At 38.5% G+C, this 14470-nt stretch overlaps 2 protein-coding genes across 4 annotated transcripts; one reads left to right on the top strand and one right to left on the bottom strand.

The window, feature by feature from the left end:
- Window positions 1-1186: 1186 nt before the first annotated feature.
- On the top strand, window positions 1187-8301 carry pdzk1 (PDZ domain containing 1). 3 transcript variants are annotated; one of them, XM_021322826.2, is made up of 9 exons: window positions 1908-1996; window positions 2086-2233; window positions 2812-3020; window positions 3123-3336; window positions 4999-5331; window positions 5426-5622; window positions 5708-5932; window positions 6009-6344; window positions 7204-8301. In XM_021322826.2, exons 2-9 carry the CDS (start codon window positions 2215-2217, stop codon window positions 7255-7257), a joined length of 1587 nt encoding a protein of 528 aa, XP_021178501.2. In that variant the 5' UTR covers window positions 1908-1996; window positions 2086-2214; the 3' UTR covers window positions 7258-8301. The 3 variants fall into 3 exon arrangements, with proteins under 3 accessions (XP_012730534.2, XP_021178501.2, XP_035995080.1); XM_012875080.3 differs by lacking the exons at window positions 1908-1996; window positions 2086-2233 and adding an exon at window positions 1187-1274; XM_036139187.1 differs by having other exon boundaries at window positions 1908-2233.
- On the bottom strand, window positions 8219-13897 carry si:ch73-390b10.2 (Golgi pH regulator). Its single transcript, XM_012875081.3, has 14 exons — window positions 13649-13897; window positions 13091-13150; window positions 12800-12903; window positions 12595-12701; window positions 12397-12498; window positions 11274-11394; window positions 11113-11193; window positions 10894-11003; window positions 10709-10797; window positions 9990-10082; window positions 9769-9864; window positions 9250-9339; window positions 8909-8974; window positions 8219-8825 (listed from the first exon to the last, which is right to left on the bottom strand). Exons 1-14 carry the CDS (start codon window positions 13688-13690, stop codon window positions 8619-8621), a joined length of 1368 nt encoding a protein of 455 aa, XP_012730535.2. The 5' UTR covers window positions 13691-13897; the 3' UTR covers window positions 8219-8618.
- Window positions 13898-14470: the final 573 nt, after the last annotated feature.

Here is a 14470-nt window from a genome sequence, read left to right on the forward strand (position 1 = left end):
GACCTTCTTTGGACTCATTCTGCATAAATTGACTCCAAATCCTGTAGATCCTCCTGGACCTCCTGTAGTCTATTATTACCTCCTTGGTCTTACTGGTGTTCAGAATCAGATTGTTTCTGGAGCACCACTGTGTGAGATTGCTGACCTCATCCCTATAGTGGGACATATCATTGTTGAAGATGAGACCCACCACAGAGGTGTTGTCCACAAACTCCACCACTGTGTTTGTGGGGTGGACAGCAGAACAGTCCGGAGTGAAGAGGGTGAAGAGAGCAGGGCTGAGAAATAAAGTCAGTATGTAAACAATAGATTAAATGGATAACATTTTAGGCAGCTTGTAAAAAAAAAAAAGAAAGGAAAAAGGTTTGGGTACTTCATTTTTTTGTTCAGGTTCCATCTTAAAAGCAATTTTCTTCACCTTGCATCTTAATAAGAGTCCGGCACTAAAACATATCATTGTGAAATATCATCTTATGACAAATGAAAAAAGCTTGTGTCAAATCTAAGTTTTGACACCCAGAAATCTCTAGATTTGTCAAATGGATGGATGGTGTGTTTAAAATTATTTAAAAATTATGATGTCTCAGACAAAAACTGAATTCTCGGTCTGAAGCAGGTCAGATGTAGGAGCATCATGGTTTGAGCTTAAGCTCTGTACCACTTTCTTTATTGTTGATACATTGCTACTGTGTATCATCGCACACAGGCTGGGCAGAGTTACTGTTAGGTTTTGAGGCTTTTTTTTGTTTACCTTTTTGAAAAAGACTATTTCAATATGAACCAATTTTAGCAGGAAAACTTGTGTTGATAGGGCATCAAGACTGGTTCCATCCCAGGGGCCCCCCATCCTTCTAAATCTGGCTCTGACCATAAAAGTTCAACAACAAATACGGCTTCCTCTGCTAATATGTTACACAACAAAGTGAAACCATTAATCGGTTATATACAACCACCATCAGGATGCTTTCCGCTTCATTTTGACCGTGATCTCTTTATTCTAATTGCCAAATTGCCACCTGCTGCGTGTAGTTTTGACCACTGGACGGATGACTGATCACCCTCTGATGAAAGGCTGCACATAGCTACCGCCTCTACAGAGAGTCGTAACACGAGACACTGTTAAATAACTCAGCCTTTAGGCTCACCTTTAACCTGTCAAAGTCCGTGCAGAGAGATGGAGAGGAGGGTGGGAGGCAGCTTCAAGATGCAATAACAGCTAATCAGTGACAGGTGAGCTGCCCCTTTAGAACCGGACGGCAAGCAGAGACGAGCTGGTGAGTAAATGTGCAAATATATTTGCATGTCCTTCTTTCATTTTTGAGTTTTAAAACTGTACAACAAAAAAATGAAGTATCCTTTTGGACTGGTAAATATTTTGTAGCAAAAAAAACACCCAAACAAAACCGAAACAAGATGCCGGTAAGATTAAACAAACCTGTGAAGCAGAAAGTCCGAGTTGCTGTAAATGTGCTATTAACAGTACAGCAACAAGAAAAAAAAAATAACATCACTTCTCGCTTCAGACGTCTTGATTACATTTGGGCATTTTTAATGAGCAAGTGGATTATCAACCTCTTTTGGCCTCTTAAATGTGAACAAGCTTCACGTTTTGGGTGACCACATCACTACAGAGCTATCAAGTGATGTAGGGAAAATGTTTTAAATGTAAATGTATAAAAAAATAAACTTTAATAAAGACCATTTTCATTATAGGTTTGTGGTGAATGGGTTTATTGTTAAATGATAAAGAATGTTACATTATCAGTAGAAAGTTGTTGTTGTTATCATCAGGAGCATCTAAATTCAGTCCATTCCCTTCATTAATATATAGTACCAGATGCAGGTAAAGCTAAATAAATGTACTGTTCTCTTAAATAAAAACCTTTTGTGTTTTTTTTTCTCTGAAGTTAGTGGGCTGTGTCTATGAGATGAGTCATCATCAATGCATGTGCATATCCCTTAATGGCCCAGCTTTAACAACAAGCAAACAGGCAAAGTAAAGGGACGACCCTTATTAAGCATTCAAAGTCCATGCAATCTTTTATTGTCTACAGTCAGCTGTGCCTTCTGTTAATCATTACCCAGCTCTGCAGAATGATCATAGAAGATTAACTTCTCATCTGAAGTCATCAGCAATGCTGTGGCTGCGTTATGTGGTGGATTAAAGGCTTTATGCATAATGTGTAACAGTGGTCAGGAGAAGAGGGGAATCAGATGAGGAAGAATTTTGAAGGTATTTATTTAACTTATGAACGGCTGATAGTCATTTAATATAGCGCTATTTCAAAAGTCTTTTTGCTTTTTTGTCATATTTAAAGTCCCAATCTCTACATATGCACCTGCTTCAGTTGGATAAATCAAACAACAGCAGCGAAAACCCCCATAGTTTTGGTAGAACCTAGAACCACGGAAGAACCTAGAAATGTTTTACATCTCTGGGGAACATTTTTAAAGATTTAAAAAAATATATATATTTAGCACTAGCAAAATATATGTGTGATGTCACTTTCAATATCTGGCTGACTGAATATTTACACATTTTTAACATTTATCCAAACTTATTGAATGTTTTAATGAGTTTATTTTATATGTTTTACTCATTTAGTTTTGTTTTGGTGTGGGAAAAAAAACTAAGTGAGAAAACACAGTTAGGATTTATTTCTATGTTCATTTCATGAAGCTCTGCACTTTAAAGAAAGTCTCATCAATCATGTAACCCAGTCCAAGAGGAGCAACCATTCTGATCATCTCTCTCCTGGATGCCAGTTATTTGATATGAACAATAATTAGATAGTTTCCTTTGCTCCGAAGACATGCCCACCTACAAGCCAAGGGTGATTTCGCTGACCAAGAGTCCTGGCCAGACGTTTGGCTTCTATCTGAGAGTGGAGAAGAATGAGGAAGGTCACCTGATCCGCTGCCTGGAAATGGGAGGCCCAGCTGAACTGGCTGGTATGAGAGACGGAGACCGCATCCTCCGGGTCAATGGAACATTTGTTGATGGGCTGCCCCACTCAGAGGTGAGCAGGCCTTCAAAGACACTGCAGTGCATTACCGAAATCAATAATTACTCTTTAAATTATTAGCTTTTTTTTCCTGACTTTTCCGTTTTCCTTGGACAGGTGGTTGAGCTGGTGAGGAATGGCGGAGCGTCTGTCACATTTCACATCCTGGATGAATCATCTTACAAGCAAGCAAAATCTTTGGGGGTTAATCTTTCTGACCCCCAATCCACACCGGTTGCCAATGGTGCTGCCAAGGAGACTCCAAAACCAAAACTCTGCTACCTGGTCAAATCTAGCTCAGGATTTGGCTTTTCTCTTCGCTCAGTAAGAGGTAAGCTATGATGCTGCTGTCTGGGACAAAAAAAAAAAAAAAAAAAAACTTATAGCACCCTTCAGAGTAATTGGCATCCCTGGAACTAATGTGTAAAAAGCCTTACAATATATTTATCATTTACTGCTGCAGCATAGTTTTCTCAGCATGAACATTTACAGCAAATAAAAAAATGTATTAAATAAAACCTTTAATCTGATGTAATGTAAGTATACAGTTATTCACTGGGGGTTAAACAAATCCTAGGTTTAACACATTAATGTTCTTTAAAAAGAGGTGCAAAATTTGTTTATGCTCATAACAATATCCATAAAATAGTGCAAGCCTCATTGAAGCAATTTTTTTGTTTTACTGTAGCCTATTCATTAATTTTGGAGTTGTTCGAGCTTTTGGGAGCTTAATGATTTCCTGTTTCCGTGGGGAGGAAATATAATGTGATTCTGTATGAGAATCCCACCCACAACGCACCGGATGGTAAGGGCGGTAAAAAATGATAAAAGAAATCTCCGAAACTCAGAAGTTAGAGAGCAGCAGCAAATAGTGACATGTTAGGCTCGCCAAGTTTCTATGACAACCAGTTTCTAAGCGAAAGGCCATTATAAACTTTGTAAGGTCTTGAAAATATCATGAATGCTCTGAAATAAAGGAGATTTTTAATTAAACAAATTTTTACCATTGTGTTTTACCTACTTAGTGAATGTTATTGAATTAAGGGTGTGCTTTTTAAAATGTTCTGTTTAGGTCTATATTGCTGCAACGATAAATTAATTTATTTTACGGTTATTTCACGCCTTTTCCAGAGATGCCAACAATCGTACCATGTAGAAAAGCCAAAAGCCTGTCAAAAGCCTATTTTTTTCCTGCACCATTTTCTATTCTTTGATGTCTTTTAGCAATAAAATGCATTTCTAGTTATTTTTTTAGAATGACAGAGAAACCTGATCAACTACAACATCGTCCTTAATGTAGCTAGAGACACGGTCGCTACCAAGGCTCTTGACTCCCATGAGAACAATGTTTACCCACAAGATGAAAACCATGCAGACTAAGCTGCGATTGTAGGTCCATATATGAAGTAGAATTTAACATAACCTTTATGAATACAAAGCCTAGTTAATGAAGGGAAGGATAGATTTGGTAAATGTAATCATAATTTGTAACAGATGTGTCAATGAATTAGTATTTCAAGGGCTGTTTAAGGTTTTACAGAAGGACAACACATCTAACAGTGTTGACAGCAACCCGTTGTCTAAAAGTTTAAACTGGAAATTCCAATAAAACCATAAAGTTATTAGCTTTATTTAATTTTCTTTTTCTTTAGAAAATTGTTTACGCTTTTAGCTTGGCTATAGGTACAACAATGTATTTATTATTTGATCTGTTTAAAATAAATCTTTGATTTAATTTGACTGCATCTATATCTACTGTATGGCTTTTCCTAATGTTTGTAGGTCTATAAATTGTGCAAAGATGTGTAAAAAAAATATAGCAGTGCCTTTTAGATGTCCCTTGTGATTTTTGCAATGAGAAGCCAATAATCTTTACTAGTTACTCAAATCAGCAATAGATATCTGGAGCAGGCGTTTGTCAAGGCCTCCACTCAAATAAAAGATGTTTTCTGTCTGATTTCATCTCTGCATCCCTTTTGCTCTGTTGTATCAGGCGAGCAGGGACTGTTCATGACTGAGGTGTTGCCAGGCGGAGTAGCAGACAACGCCGGAGTGAGAAACGAAGACCGTCTGCTCGAGGTCAACGGGGAGAACATAGAAAACTCCACACATGATGAAGTGGTAGAAAAGATCAAACTGGGAGGAAAAAACGTCATGTTTCTGCTTGTCGACAAGGAAACAGACAGGCTCTATCGCAACAAAAAAGCCAAGATAGGGGCGTGGTCTCCAACAGTTAAATTTCTCCCCCAGCAACCGCACTTCATCAACATGACCAAAGGACCAGATGGATATGGTTTCCTGCTCAGAGAGGAACCTAACCAATCAGGCAAGGCCAAAAAAAAAAAAAAAAGTAATACACTGTAACTTTCACTGCAGAGAGGTGGTCCGGGTTTAACAACATACTCCGTGATCTAATGCAGGACACTTTGTAAAGGACATAGAGAAAGGCAGCCCAGCAGAAAAAGCCGGTCTGAGGGAAATGGACAGAGTTGTCGCTGTGAATGGGAAGGAGGTGGACAGTTGCAGCCATGATCAGGTGGTGGACAGGATCAGGCAATGTAGCAACAAATGCTGCTTACTTGTGGTGGACAAAGACACGGACCAAATGTACAAGCAGGTGAGCCACACGCCCGCTCTTAGTCTTTCTGGTTCTGTTTAAAATGTTGGCAACGTACTGATATAATAATGTTCACGCCCCTCAGGGTAAAGTGTCTCCAATGCTCTTCTGGGAGGAGATGAAAGATTCCAACTCCCCACCCAGTTACACTGAAGCTTTGAGCTTACCTGGCCCTGTCCAACCATCCCCGTCTGTGAAAGACAGGGAGGAGGAGCTGAAACCCAAACTGTGCAGGATGGAGAAGACCCCTGCCGGCTATGGCTTTCACCTAAACGGCGTCGAAGGGGTGCATGGCCAATATATCGCAGAGGTAAGACCAGCAGGAATGACCCCATGCGTGAGAACGACTACTCCACGTGAAACTGCTGAGACCCGCGTCATTTCAGGTGGTGAAGGGCGGCGCAGCAGATGTGGCCGGTCTGGAGAATGAAGACATTGTGATAGAGGTGAACGGGGAGAACGTGGAGCAGAGCACCCATGCTGAGGCGGTGGAAATGATCCGCAAAAGTGGCAACTCTCTGGAGATGTTGGTGGCTAGCAGGAATGTCTACAAGCAGCTCAAAGCCAAAGGTGTGACAATCACACCCGCTCTCCTTGGGGAAACGTCCAGGGATGAGGCTCGCATAGCGGAGACCCCTGAACCCAACAGAAAGGGGGGACAGGAGACAAAGAAGGAGGAGGAGGTCCGGCCTGAGACGCCACCTCAGCGGGAGAGACAGAGGGTGAGTGTTGCCCTTTGCTATCACCAGTAATATTTCTAACCAGCACGGTTTTAAAAATGACAGCTCTGATCAATTATTAAGCTCATGAGTGGAACAGAACATTCTGGTGTATTTTGTGCGAATCTTTAATGTACCAAGTCGGTTAACGCTTAACTACAAATACAGCACCATTAGAGTCATTTCAAACAATATACAAAATTTTAAAGAAATCTTTTAAAGGATAGAGTTATAAATTTATGCTACGTTGTGTTGGGTTTATCACTTAAAATAGTACACATTGAGGTTTGTGATTCTAATGTGGCAAAAGGTTTATGAATACTTTTGCCAGGCACAGAATTGGGCCATTGAAATAAATGGTGATAATGCCCCCTTGCATTGTTTACATTCAATTGTTTACATAAATCGCTGCTGCATCTTTATCCTGAAGTTTACTGCAATTTACTGTGATTTTACAAGCTGTATACAAATGAAATTTCATTCTGTACGCACTTTGTGCATACAAAATGACAAATAAAGTTGTCTAAGTCTAAGTCTATTATCCTTCACTGTCATGAATGCAACTTGTTGTTGTCATCAAATAGCACTAGCAAAATGCAAACCTCTGATCAGCTCTTAGTTGGCTGGTGTAAGCACAAGACAGCTGTGGGTAAATTGTGTTGGATATTTAAACATCAGCAACAAACAAAATCTCTGTTCTCCAAGTGTATCTGGGGAAGATAAAACCAAGAAATGCTTAATTAGGTTGACATTGAGTATGATAAAACCATTTCAAGTTTCATTTGGTCCAATGACTTACAGAGGGCAGTCATCCTGCTTCAGATAACATATGTTTTAATTATTTTTCCCTTTTTACTTTTAGACACCCTCTACATCATCCTCTTCATCTGAAGACAGCGTCGATGAGAAATTCTGAGAAGGCTCCCGAAGGAAAACATCCCTGATGTGGCCAAATCTGATGATTTTCTTTTTTGACAATGCACTCCATGAGCTTCATTGATTCAGAAGGAAACACCGTAAGAGATGGAAATGAAAAAAAATCACAGCACGGGGAGTTAAAACGTTCCCCCCAAAAATCTGATCCATAGCAGAACAGCTGTTTATCGAACTGATAGAAAAAAACGTGTTGTTCCTTTAAGAAACATCTGCAGTGCCCTCAACATTTACTGGAACGCCTAAGAGCAGCTGAAAAGGATTGTAAACTTTTACTTTTCTTTCAGTAGCATAATATCAACCTTTAATTTGCATACATGTATTCCTTCAGGCGGGTGATGGAGTGCTTCAGATAAATTTGCCAGCGGAACAAATCCCCCAAAAAAAACAGGCATCTGTTGCATATTTATAAAGGCTTTACTGTTTTATATGATCAGATGGGAATTTTAAATTAGTAATCCATGACTTCCTGTTTGTTTAACATATAAAACAACAATGCAGCAACGAGACCTGTCTTTCTTAGCCACTCTTCAATATGAAAAGGTAAGAAAACAGGAAATTTAACACAGATTAACTGTATTTCCATCTTCACAACACAGACAACGGCTACAAGACAGTTACTCACCTAAATAAGTCCACATATAGTCAAAACAATATTTAATAAGTTCCAAACAAAAAGGGCCGTGAAAAAAACAAAGCTGGATAAAACCAAACATTATCTCGCTACTGCACACAATAAGTAGGAGCATAAGGGAGGCCAACTACTGAGGTAAAAGAGCACCTTATCTTAACACTTTTTACCAGAGGTGCCAATAAATGTGGAGGGCTCTGTAAATTTATTTTATCAACTCGTGTATTAATGAGTAGCCTCTTTTACAAACCTGAGATAATGTTAAATCTTCTACTTATGGAGTAAATAGTTGACTTTCAAGCATTTTCCTTCCTTTACACATTCTGTTGTCTTTATTTAATGTTGAAAAAAGTTCACATTTCTTACAGAAAATAAAAATTCAAGTCAACACGCTTCCATCCGAGTTGAGGTTGCCTGTTTTCTTTCCCATTTCAATTCCGTATCTGAACATTTTGAAAAATCAATCACAGTGAAACAACCTGCAGTGAAGCAAGAAATGTGTTTTGCTCAAGCCAGTGTGTTGAAACAAAAAGCAACAACTAAAAGAATGTAAAATTAAACCAAATAGAGAATGTTTTAATGTTTAGTTTGAACAATTGTCTGTTCAATAAAGTCCAGTTGCCAAGTTCCTTCAACTTATGCTCCAATAGGCACCCCAGAAACTGTTCCTGATTCAGGGGTAAAAGCGTTGTTGCAGGCAAAACAGCAGGTGCTCAGAGGGTCATGTGTTTTTCTGGTGCCTGCTTGTGGGCGAGATAAAGGAAGAGGATGCTGGACAGGGCACTGACGAGAAAGATGACGTCGAACCAGCGGTGGTAGAAGTTGAACTGGAGCTCCCCCAGAACCTCTGTCACGATGGAGCGATACTCTAGGGGCATGCTCATGCGCATCAGCAGCACAGATGAAACAAAATACATCCCCTGAAAGATTGGAATACAAATAAAAGTATATTCACATTTAACTCAGGGATGCAAAGAACGGTTACGAAGGAGCACACACTCACCATGATCTGAGCGAGGACAAGCACGATGACGTTAGAAGATTTGCTGCTCGATATTGCGTAGAAGAACTACAAAAAAAAAAAAAATAGAAGAAGACAACATGCAGATTATGGAAACAGAGATCATAATTTTCAAGAAGAGATTGTGCTAAATGTTTTAATTTAGTCAACTACCTGCAACACACAGTTAAGATGAAAAACATCTGTTCATAGGCCCAACCTAATACGTTTTTGTTACAAATGCCTCAAATCTGGCGTGAAAGCCAGATGGACTGCAGATTAATGTTGCTAATCTGAATTTAAGAGTGCCCCCCCCTCCCCCCCTCCCTCCGGGCCAACCTTACCTTTGTAAGAGTGATGAGCAAACCTCGTATGGAAGTGACAATTATTATTCCAACCAGGATGAAAGAAATATGCTGGGACCAAAATTTTACCTGGAAGATGAAGAAAAAAAAAAAAAAACAGAAATCATAAAATGAAAGCCAATACGGTTTGAGGAAGTAAAGAGAAGATTTTAGATTTTTACAGGGTCAATCTTTATGATTAAGTTTAACAACTGTTTCTTTATGTGAACACATTTAACATAAGCAGCACAAGGTTAACTACAGAAAGGACAAGTGATGGTCAGTGATGGTCAGCAAAATATCTTTACAAAGGGTCACTCCAGGTTGTGCCTTTTTGGAGACATAAAGCTATTCCCTGTAAAGTAATTAAATTAATTTGAAAACTTAATTTCAGGGTTGGTATTAAGATTGAAGAAGCAGTGGCTGCAGAGAGGATTCATATAAATCCATGTAATGGCATTGACCATTATGGAAAAGCTTTCATAATCCCTTAGTTGTGCAAGCGAGTGTGTCTCTTACATCAAACTGGATGCCCAAGTAGTTCACTGTTATTTCGATGCCCCTCGTCACTGGGTCCGTCTTTCCAACTCGATCAAAAACTATGTTTATCGTGGCCTGTTATTAAAAGAAAGGTTTAAATTGCACCGTATCTTTCAGAGGAAACATATATGACTATGTAATCAGCAGAATGTGCAGAGAATGTTTATGCGAGATAGAAAATATCAATGGCGTATTCCTACCATGAAGATTTTCCAAACACAGTAGATGGAAAAGAAGTACCCCAGAAAGTTGAAGTATTTTCCCTGGAATGTCTTTGAGTACTCAATTCGCTCCTGAAGATCAGGAAGAATGGCATGAAAAACAACACTGGCAAATAACTTACCACATATAATATGTACATATTTTTAGAACTGGTGCATCAAATTAATGAATGAGAAATAAGTTTCAAGCTTTGAGTCTATTCACAATGTTTTAAAAACATTGATCTATTTAGTTTTAACCTGTTTGAAATGAACTCTAAACTATTTCTTAAGGACGAACTATCACAGCACTGAATTACTTGTAACTTAATAGTGTAGGCAATAGCAAGAAATGCCTCTATTTACATTAAAATAAAGTAAAAACATGTCTCATACATTGTGATATGTCTTAATTTGGAGATGTATAATTAAGCATCACAAGTGGCAGGTGAAAAAAACATTTGAGTAACGGGCAAGCTTCTATAATCTGAGGCCAGCTAAACAAAACAGGGGGAAATGATTTAAGAACCGGACAGCAGGACGGCATAAAAAAAAATAGGAAATCTGCATATTTACTAAATCCCAGCTTTCCAGTCAGTCAATAAAATATTCCCAAATTCTTTTAGAATCTTTCAGTCTCAGCTTTGTTTGGTTACTTTTGTCTCCAGTGTAAAATGCTTCAGACAACCCTTGTGTGCTACACCCTGCAAACTTGTTACCTTGGTGGCTTGAAGATCTACAGTCTCCAGGAAGAGCTGTCGACTCAACTCCTCCAAAGCATCAACTTCCTGCTGGATCAAAGACAGATCTGTAGCGAGGAAGTCAGGGATTAAACCAGCTAAGATTTTTCTGGACAGCTAATAGGCGTCTAAAAAGTAGACAAGCATCCAAGCAAGAAGGATACTTTCACTGCCCGTTTGTGTCGAAGTGACGCTCTTGATCATGCCCCAGAAACCAGTCTGTTTGTTTTGGTCCTCCCCTCGTTGGTACATCTGCCTCCTTGTCATGGCGATTCTTCACAGACAAAAATAAATCATTTTTACATTTTGCAAAAATAAATTTATTGTTTAAAGATTAAGAGGGATAAAAAACTTTTAGAAAGGTAAAAACTAATTAATCGCACCTTTTCTTTTTGCTGACAATCATATCCATGGTTTGGAGTAGCCGCCTCTCCAGAGCAAGAATGTCACTTTCTGTTACATTTCTGTGAAAACAACAAGCTGTGAAGACACAGTGGCACCACCTTCTACATGAGTGTTGCAAAATACAGCTGAGGAGTCTCACCTGAGAAAATAGGACATATAAGTGTATGGACAGTTGACAGCACCAAACCCTGAGAGCAGTGCCATGAGAGTGACTCCGATCACACCGACACGACTGATCAGCTGCTCAATGGACAGAATCCCTGGACAAAGATCCATCAGCAGCAGATATTAAACAACAACCAGCTCTTAAACTTGAGAGGTGAATGCTTGCACAGTAGCTTTGCAAAGGTCCACAATTTAACAATTTGCCACATTACAACTGCAAACTGTTAAACTGACATAAGTAGCACATATTTATGTCCCCTACTAAAACAAGTCTTTTGGGTACATCTCTACCAGATATGATTGAATTTTCTTCTAATTCATCTTTAAAAGATAGCTCAGCTTGAGTCAGAAGGAATGAAGAATGTCTGTGAACATAACATTTCAAGTATTGCAATAGATTCTAAATAGGATTTAGGTCTGTACTTTGACTGGGTCATTCTAACAAATGCTTTTATGTAAACCAGATCTGCTGTTGCTCTGGTTGTATGAATAGAGCAGTCGTCCTGTTGGAAGGTCAACCTGTGCCGTGTTAGCTTCCCACCAGATAAAGAATTCTGTATCTAGGCCAAAAAGTTACATTTAGGTCAGAGCAGAGCAGAGCAGAGCACCTTCTTTCACATGCATGCAATGTCCCTTACATTACTGGTGGCAGGCTGCAAACAGGACTTCCCATGGCTTTCTTCGTGTCACTTTTCTATAGAGATGCTGTTCATTCAGTAATGTTCTCCTACAAATCCCCAAGGCATTTATAGAACTGTTGTATATATACTTATATTACATTACATGATATAAGGTTTGCCCTATTTACTAATTAGCTGACCTCTAAAGACAGTTGGTTGGATTGTATTTAGGAGAATAAGAATAAAGATGGTTAAATAAATATTAGACTTAGCTTTTTGTTTTTGAAAATAAAAAGTAAAGCAGTGTTTCCTTTTCCTCCCACTTCAAATGTATGCACTACTTTGTGCTTATCTATTACATAAACTACACTGAACCTTCTGGAAAGATGTGAAAATGTTCAAAGGATATTAAAATTTTTAGTATTACAATACTGTGGTATTAGACACAAGACATTGATAAAAGCCTCATACACTCACCGTGTTTTGGACTCAAGATAGGGAATGGGTCTCCCAACTTCCAGAAGAAATACATAAAGGTGAACCAAACCATACAGGCAAAAAGGAGTCTTTGCCTGTGTACTGTTTAGACAACAAGCAAAACGTTCAACCATGAGATCATCTGATGATCAGTACGTTTAAAGAGGGCTTGCTCTTTTTGTAATTGTTTGAACTTACATAGTCGTATGTTGCTGACAACAAAGTAACCGATATAGAAAGGCACCACAAAGATTAGAACCAGCAGAATCACATACAGATTCAGCTTCCAGTGGAAATACCTGGAACTAGGAGAATATATTATGGTTAACAACTTTGAATAGTTTTTCCCAATGGAATAAGTTACCCCCACACAAAAAAATTTATAAAAAAAAACACCACTTACGTGCTGCTTAAGGCCCCAAGAATCTCAAAAATGATGAGTTCAAACATTGTGCAAGAAAATGCAAAGGTGACAGAGAAAACCACCTGGACAACATACTGTCGAACCTGAAAACAAAAATACAGACTTACAGTGAAACTTTTCGGATCTGTCAACTAAGACAAGGTCAAATGTTGTGGGTTTTTATTAGAATCTATGTATTATGTATTTAGGAAATACCAGAGGCATGTGTGCCTCACTTTGACAATTATTAAGTTGTGCCTAATTCTAATAAAAGTCACAATACCGTCATACCTCATAATCTTTGAACAGCTGCCGCATAAAGAACAACCAGCCAAACCCAAAAAACAGCACCTGTGTTGAAATATGCAGAAATTACTTGGTGAAAAAGCAGCAAGACGCAGAGTGACCTAATATATAAAATAGTTGTTGTTGTTTTTTTAATCTTACATTCTTATTGACAGATCACTGTATGGGTTTAAAGTCGAGCAGAATAACCCACTAGATTTGGTTTGAACTTTTAGGTTCAAGGTCTAATTTCGCAAATAATAAGGTGTAACTAACTTGTTTGTCAGCTTGCACACATCTATAACCACTATATAAAGAAGTCATTTATAAACACAATTCTACAATATGTTTGTACGTGAGCTGTTAAATCATCCATTTAACACAGATAAGATGTTATAAAACGTTGACAAACTGGTCAGGAACAATAATGCTTATGTGAACCATACGGTTATTGTGGGTAATATTTACAATATTTTATTTTCACACTATCTGAGACGCAGTGGTCCGTGTCCAAAACATCTAAAATGAACTACAGAGAAGTAGACTTTTTATCTAACCGATTACCTGAGAGGTGAACATGATGACTGAGTCCACAAGAAACGACATGATGATGATGATGTCTGTTAAACCACCTGAAACTCTCTGAAGATTGACTCTGAGTGTGCCGCAAATTGCTTTAGTTCATTTTAGCCCTCCAAAGAAAACAAAAAAGCACAATCTTTCTTTAAAGTGAACTGTTAGTTACGTCCCTAACATTTTGGCAGGACTTGTTTAGCTGTCAAGCTACAACAGGCAATGCGTCACCGACAAACTTCCGTCGCAGCGATATGACGTCACGAACAGTGTAAAAAAGGGGTATAAAACGAAGGCTTGAAATACGTTAAAATGTAAAAGCAAAGTAGTAAAATACACATCAATAAAACATATAATAATAATAATCACTTGTAATTATTTGTAACTAATGCGATAATAGCAGGGTCATAGAAGAAAAGACGCCATATCGTCATCGACCGTACGTAAAAGTTGTCGCCATATTGTGAGTGACTTTTTGCGCGTATTTTGATATACTGGAGAAGGGAAAAAAAGACGTAGTGCATACACCGGTTTGACACCCCTATTGATTTTTTTCTTCAAATTAATAGTTTTGATTTAGTTTTCTTTGTTTAGTTTAGTGCCAATTTAAGCACATTTTGTCCTTATTTTAGTTTGCAGACTCATTTTTGCCCTCAGTATCAACATAATCAGTACAGAGACAAACTACCAGTGGCGGCTGGCCCATAGGGGGCGCTCGGGCGCTGCCCTCCCTAGATGTGGAGGGGAAAAGTCAAAATGTATATAGATTTTAAAAGTATTATTAATGTCGGTTTTTACTTAATAGTACGTGGC

The sequence above is a fragment of the Fundulus heteroclitus genome, chromosome 7, assembly GCF_011125445.2.
Source record: "Fundulus heteroclitus isolate FHET01 chromosome 7, MU-UCD_Fhet_4.1, whole genome shotgun sequence".
Taxonomy (NCBI): domain Eukaryota; kingdom Metazoa; phylum Chordata; class Actinopteri; order Cyprinodontiformes; family Fundulidae; genus Fundulus; species Fundulus heteroclitus.

Excerpts from the sequence above, each read along its gene's own strand:
- pdzk1 (XM_036139187.1), top strand. Across the intron at positions 3,337-4,998 it reads TTCTCTTCGCTCAGTAAGAG|GCGAGCAGGGACTGTTCATG; the intron begins GTAAGCTATGAT and ends CTGTTGTATCAG. Across the intron at positions 5,623-5,707 it reads CGGACCAAATGTACAAGCAG|GGTAAAGTGTCTCCAATGCT; the intron begins GTGAGCCACACG and ends CACGCCCCTCAG.
- si:ch73-390b10.2 (XM_012875081.3), bottom strand. The coding sequence starts at position 13,690 with ATGTCGTTTCTTGTGGACTCAGTCATCATGTTCACCTCTCAG. Across the intron at positions 11,395-12,396 it reads TATCTTGAGTCCAAAACACG|GGATTCTGTCCATTGAGCAG; the intron begins GTGAGTGTATGA and ends ATCTTTGTCCAG. Across the intron at positions 11,194-11,273 it reads TATATGTCCTATTTTCTCAG|AAATGTAACAGAAAGTGACA; the intron begins GTGAGACTCCTC and ends TTGTTTTCACAG.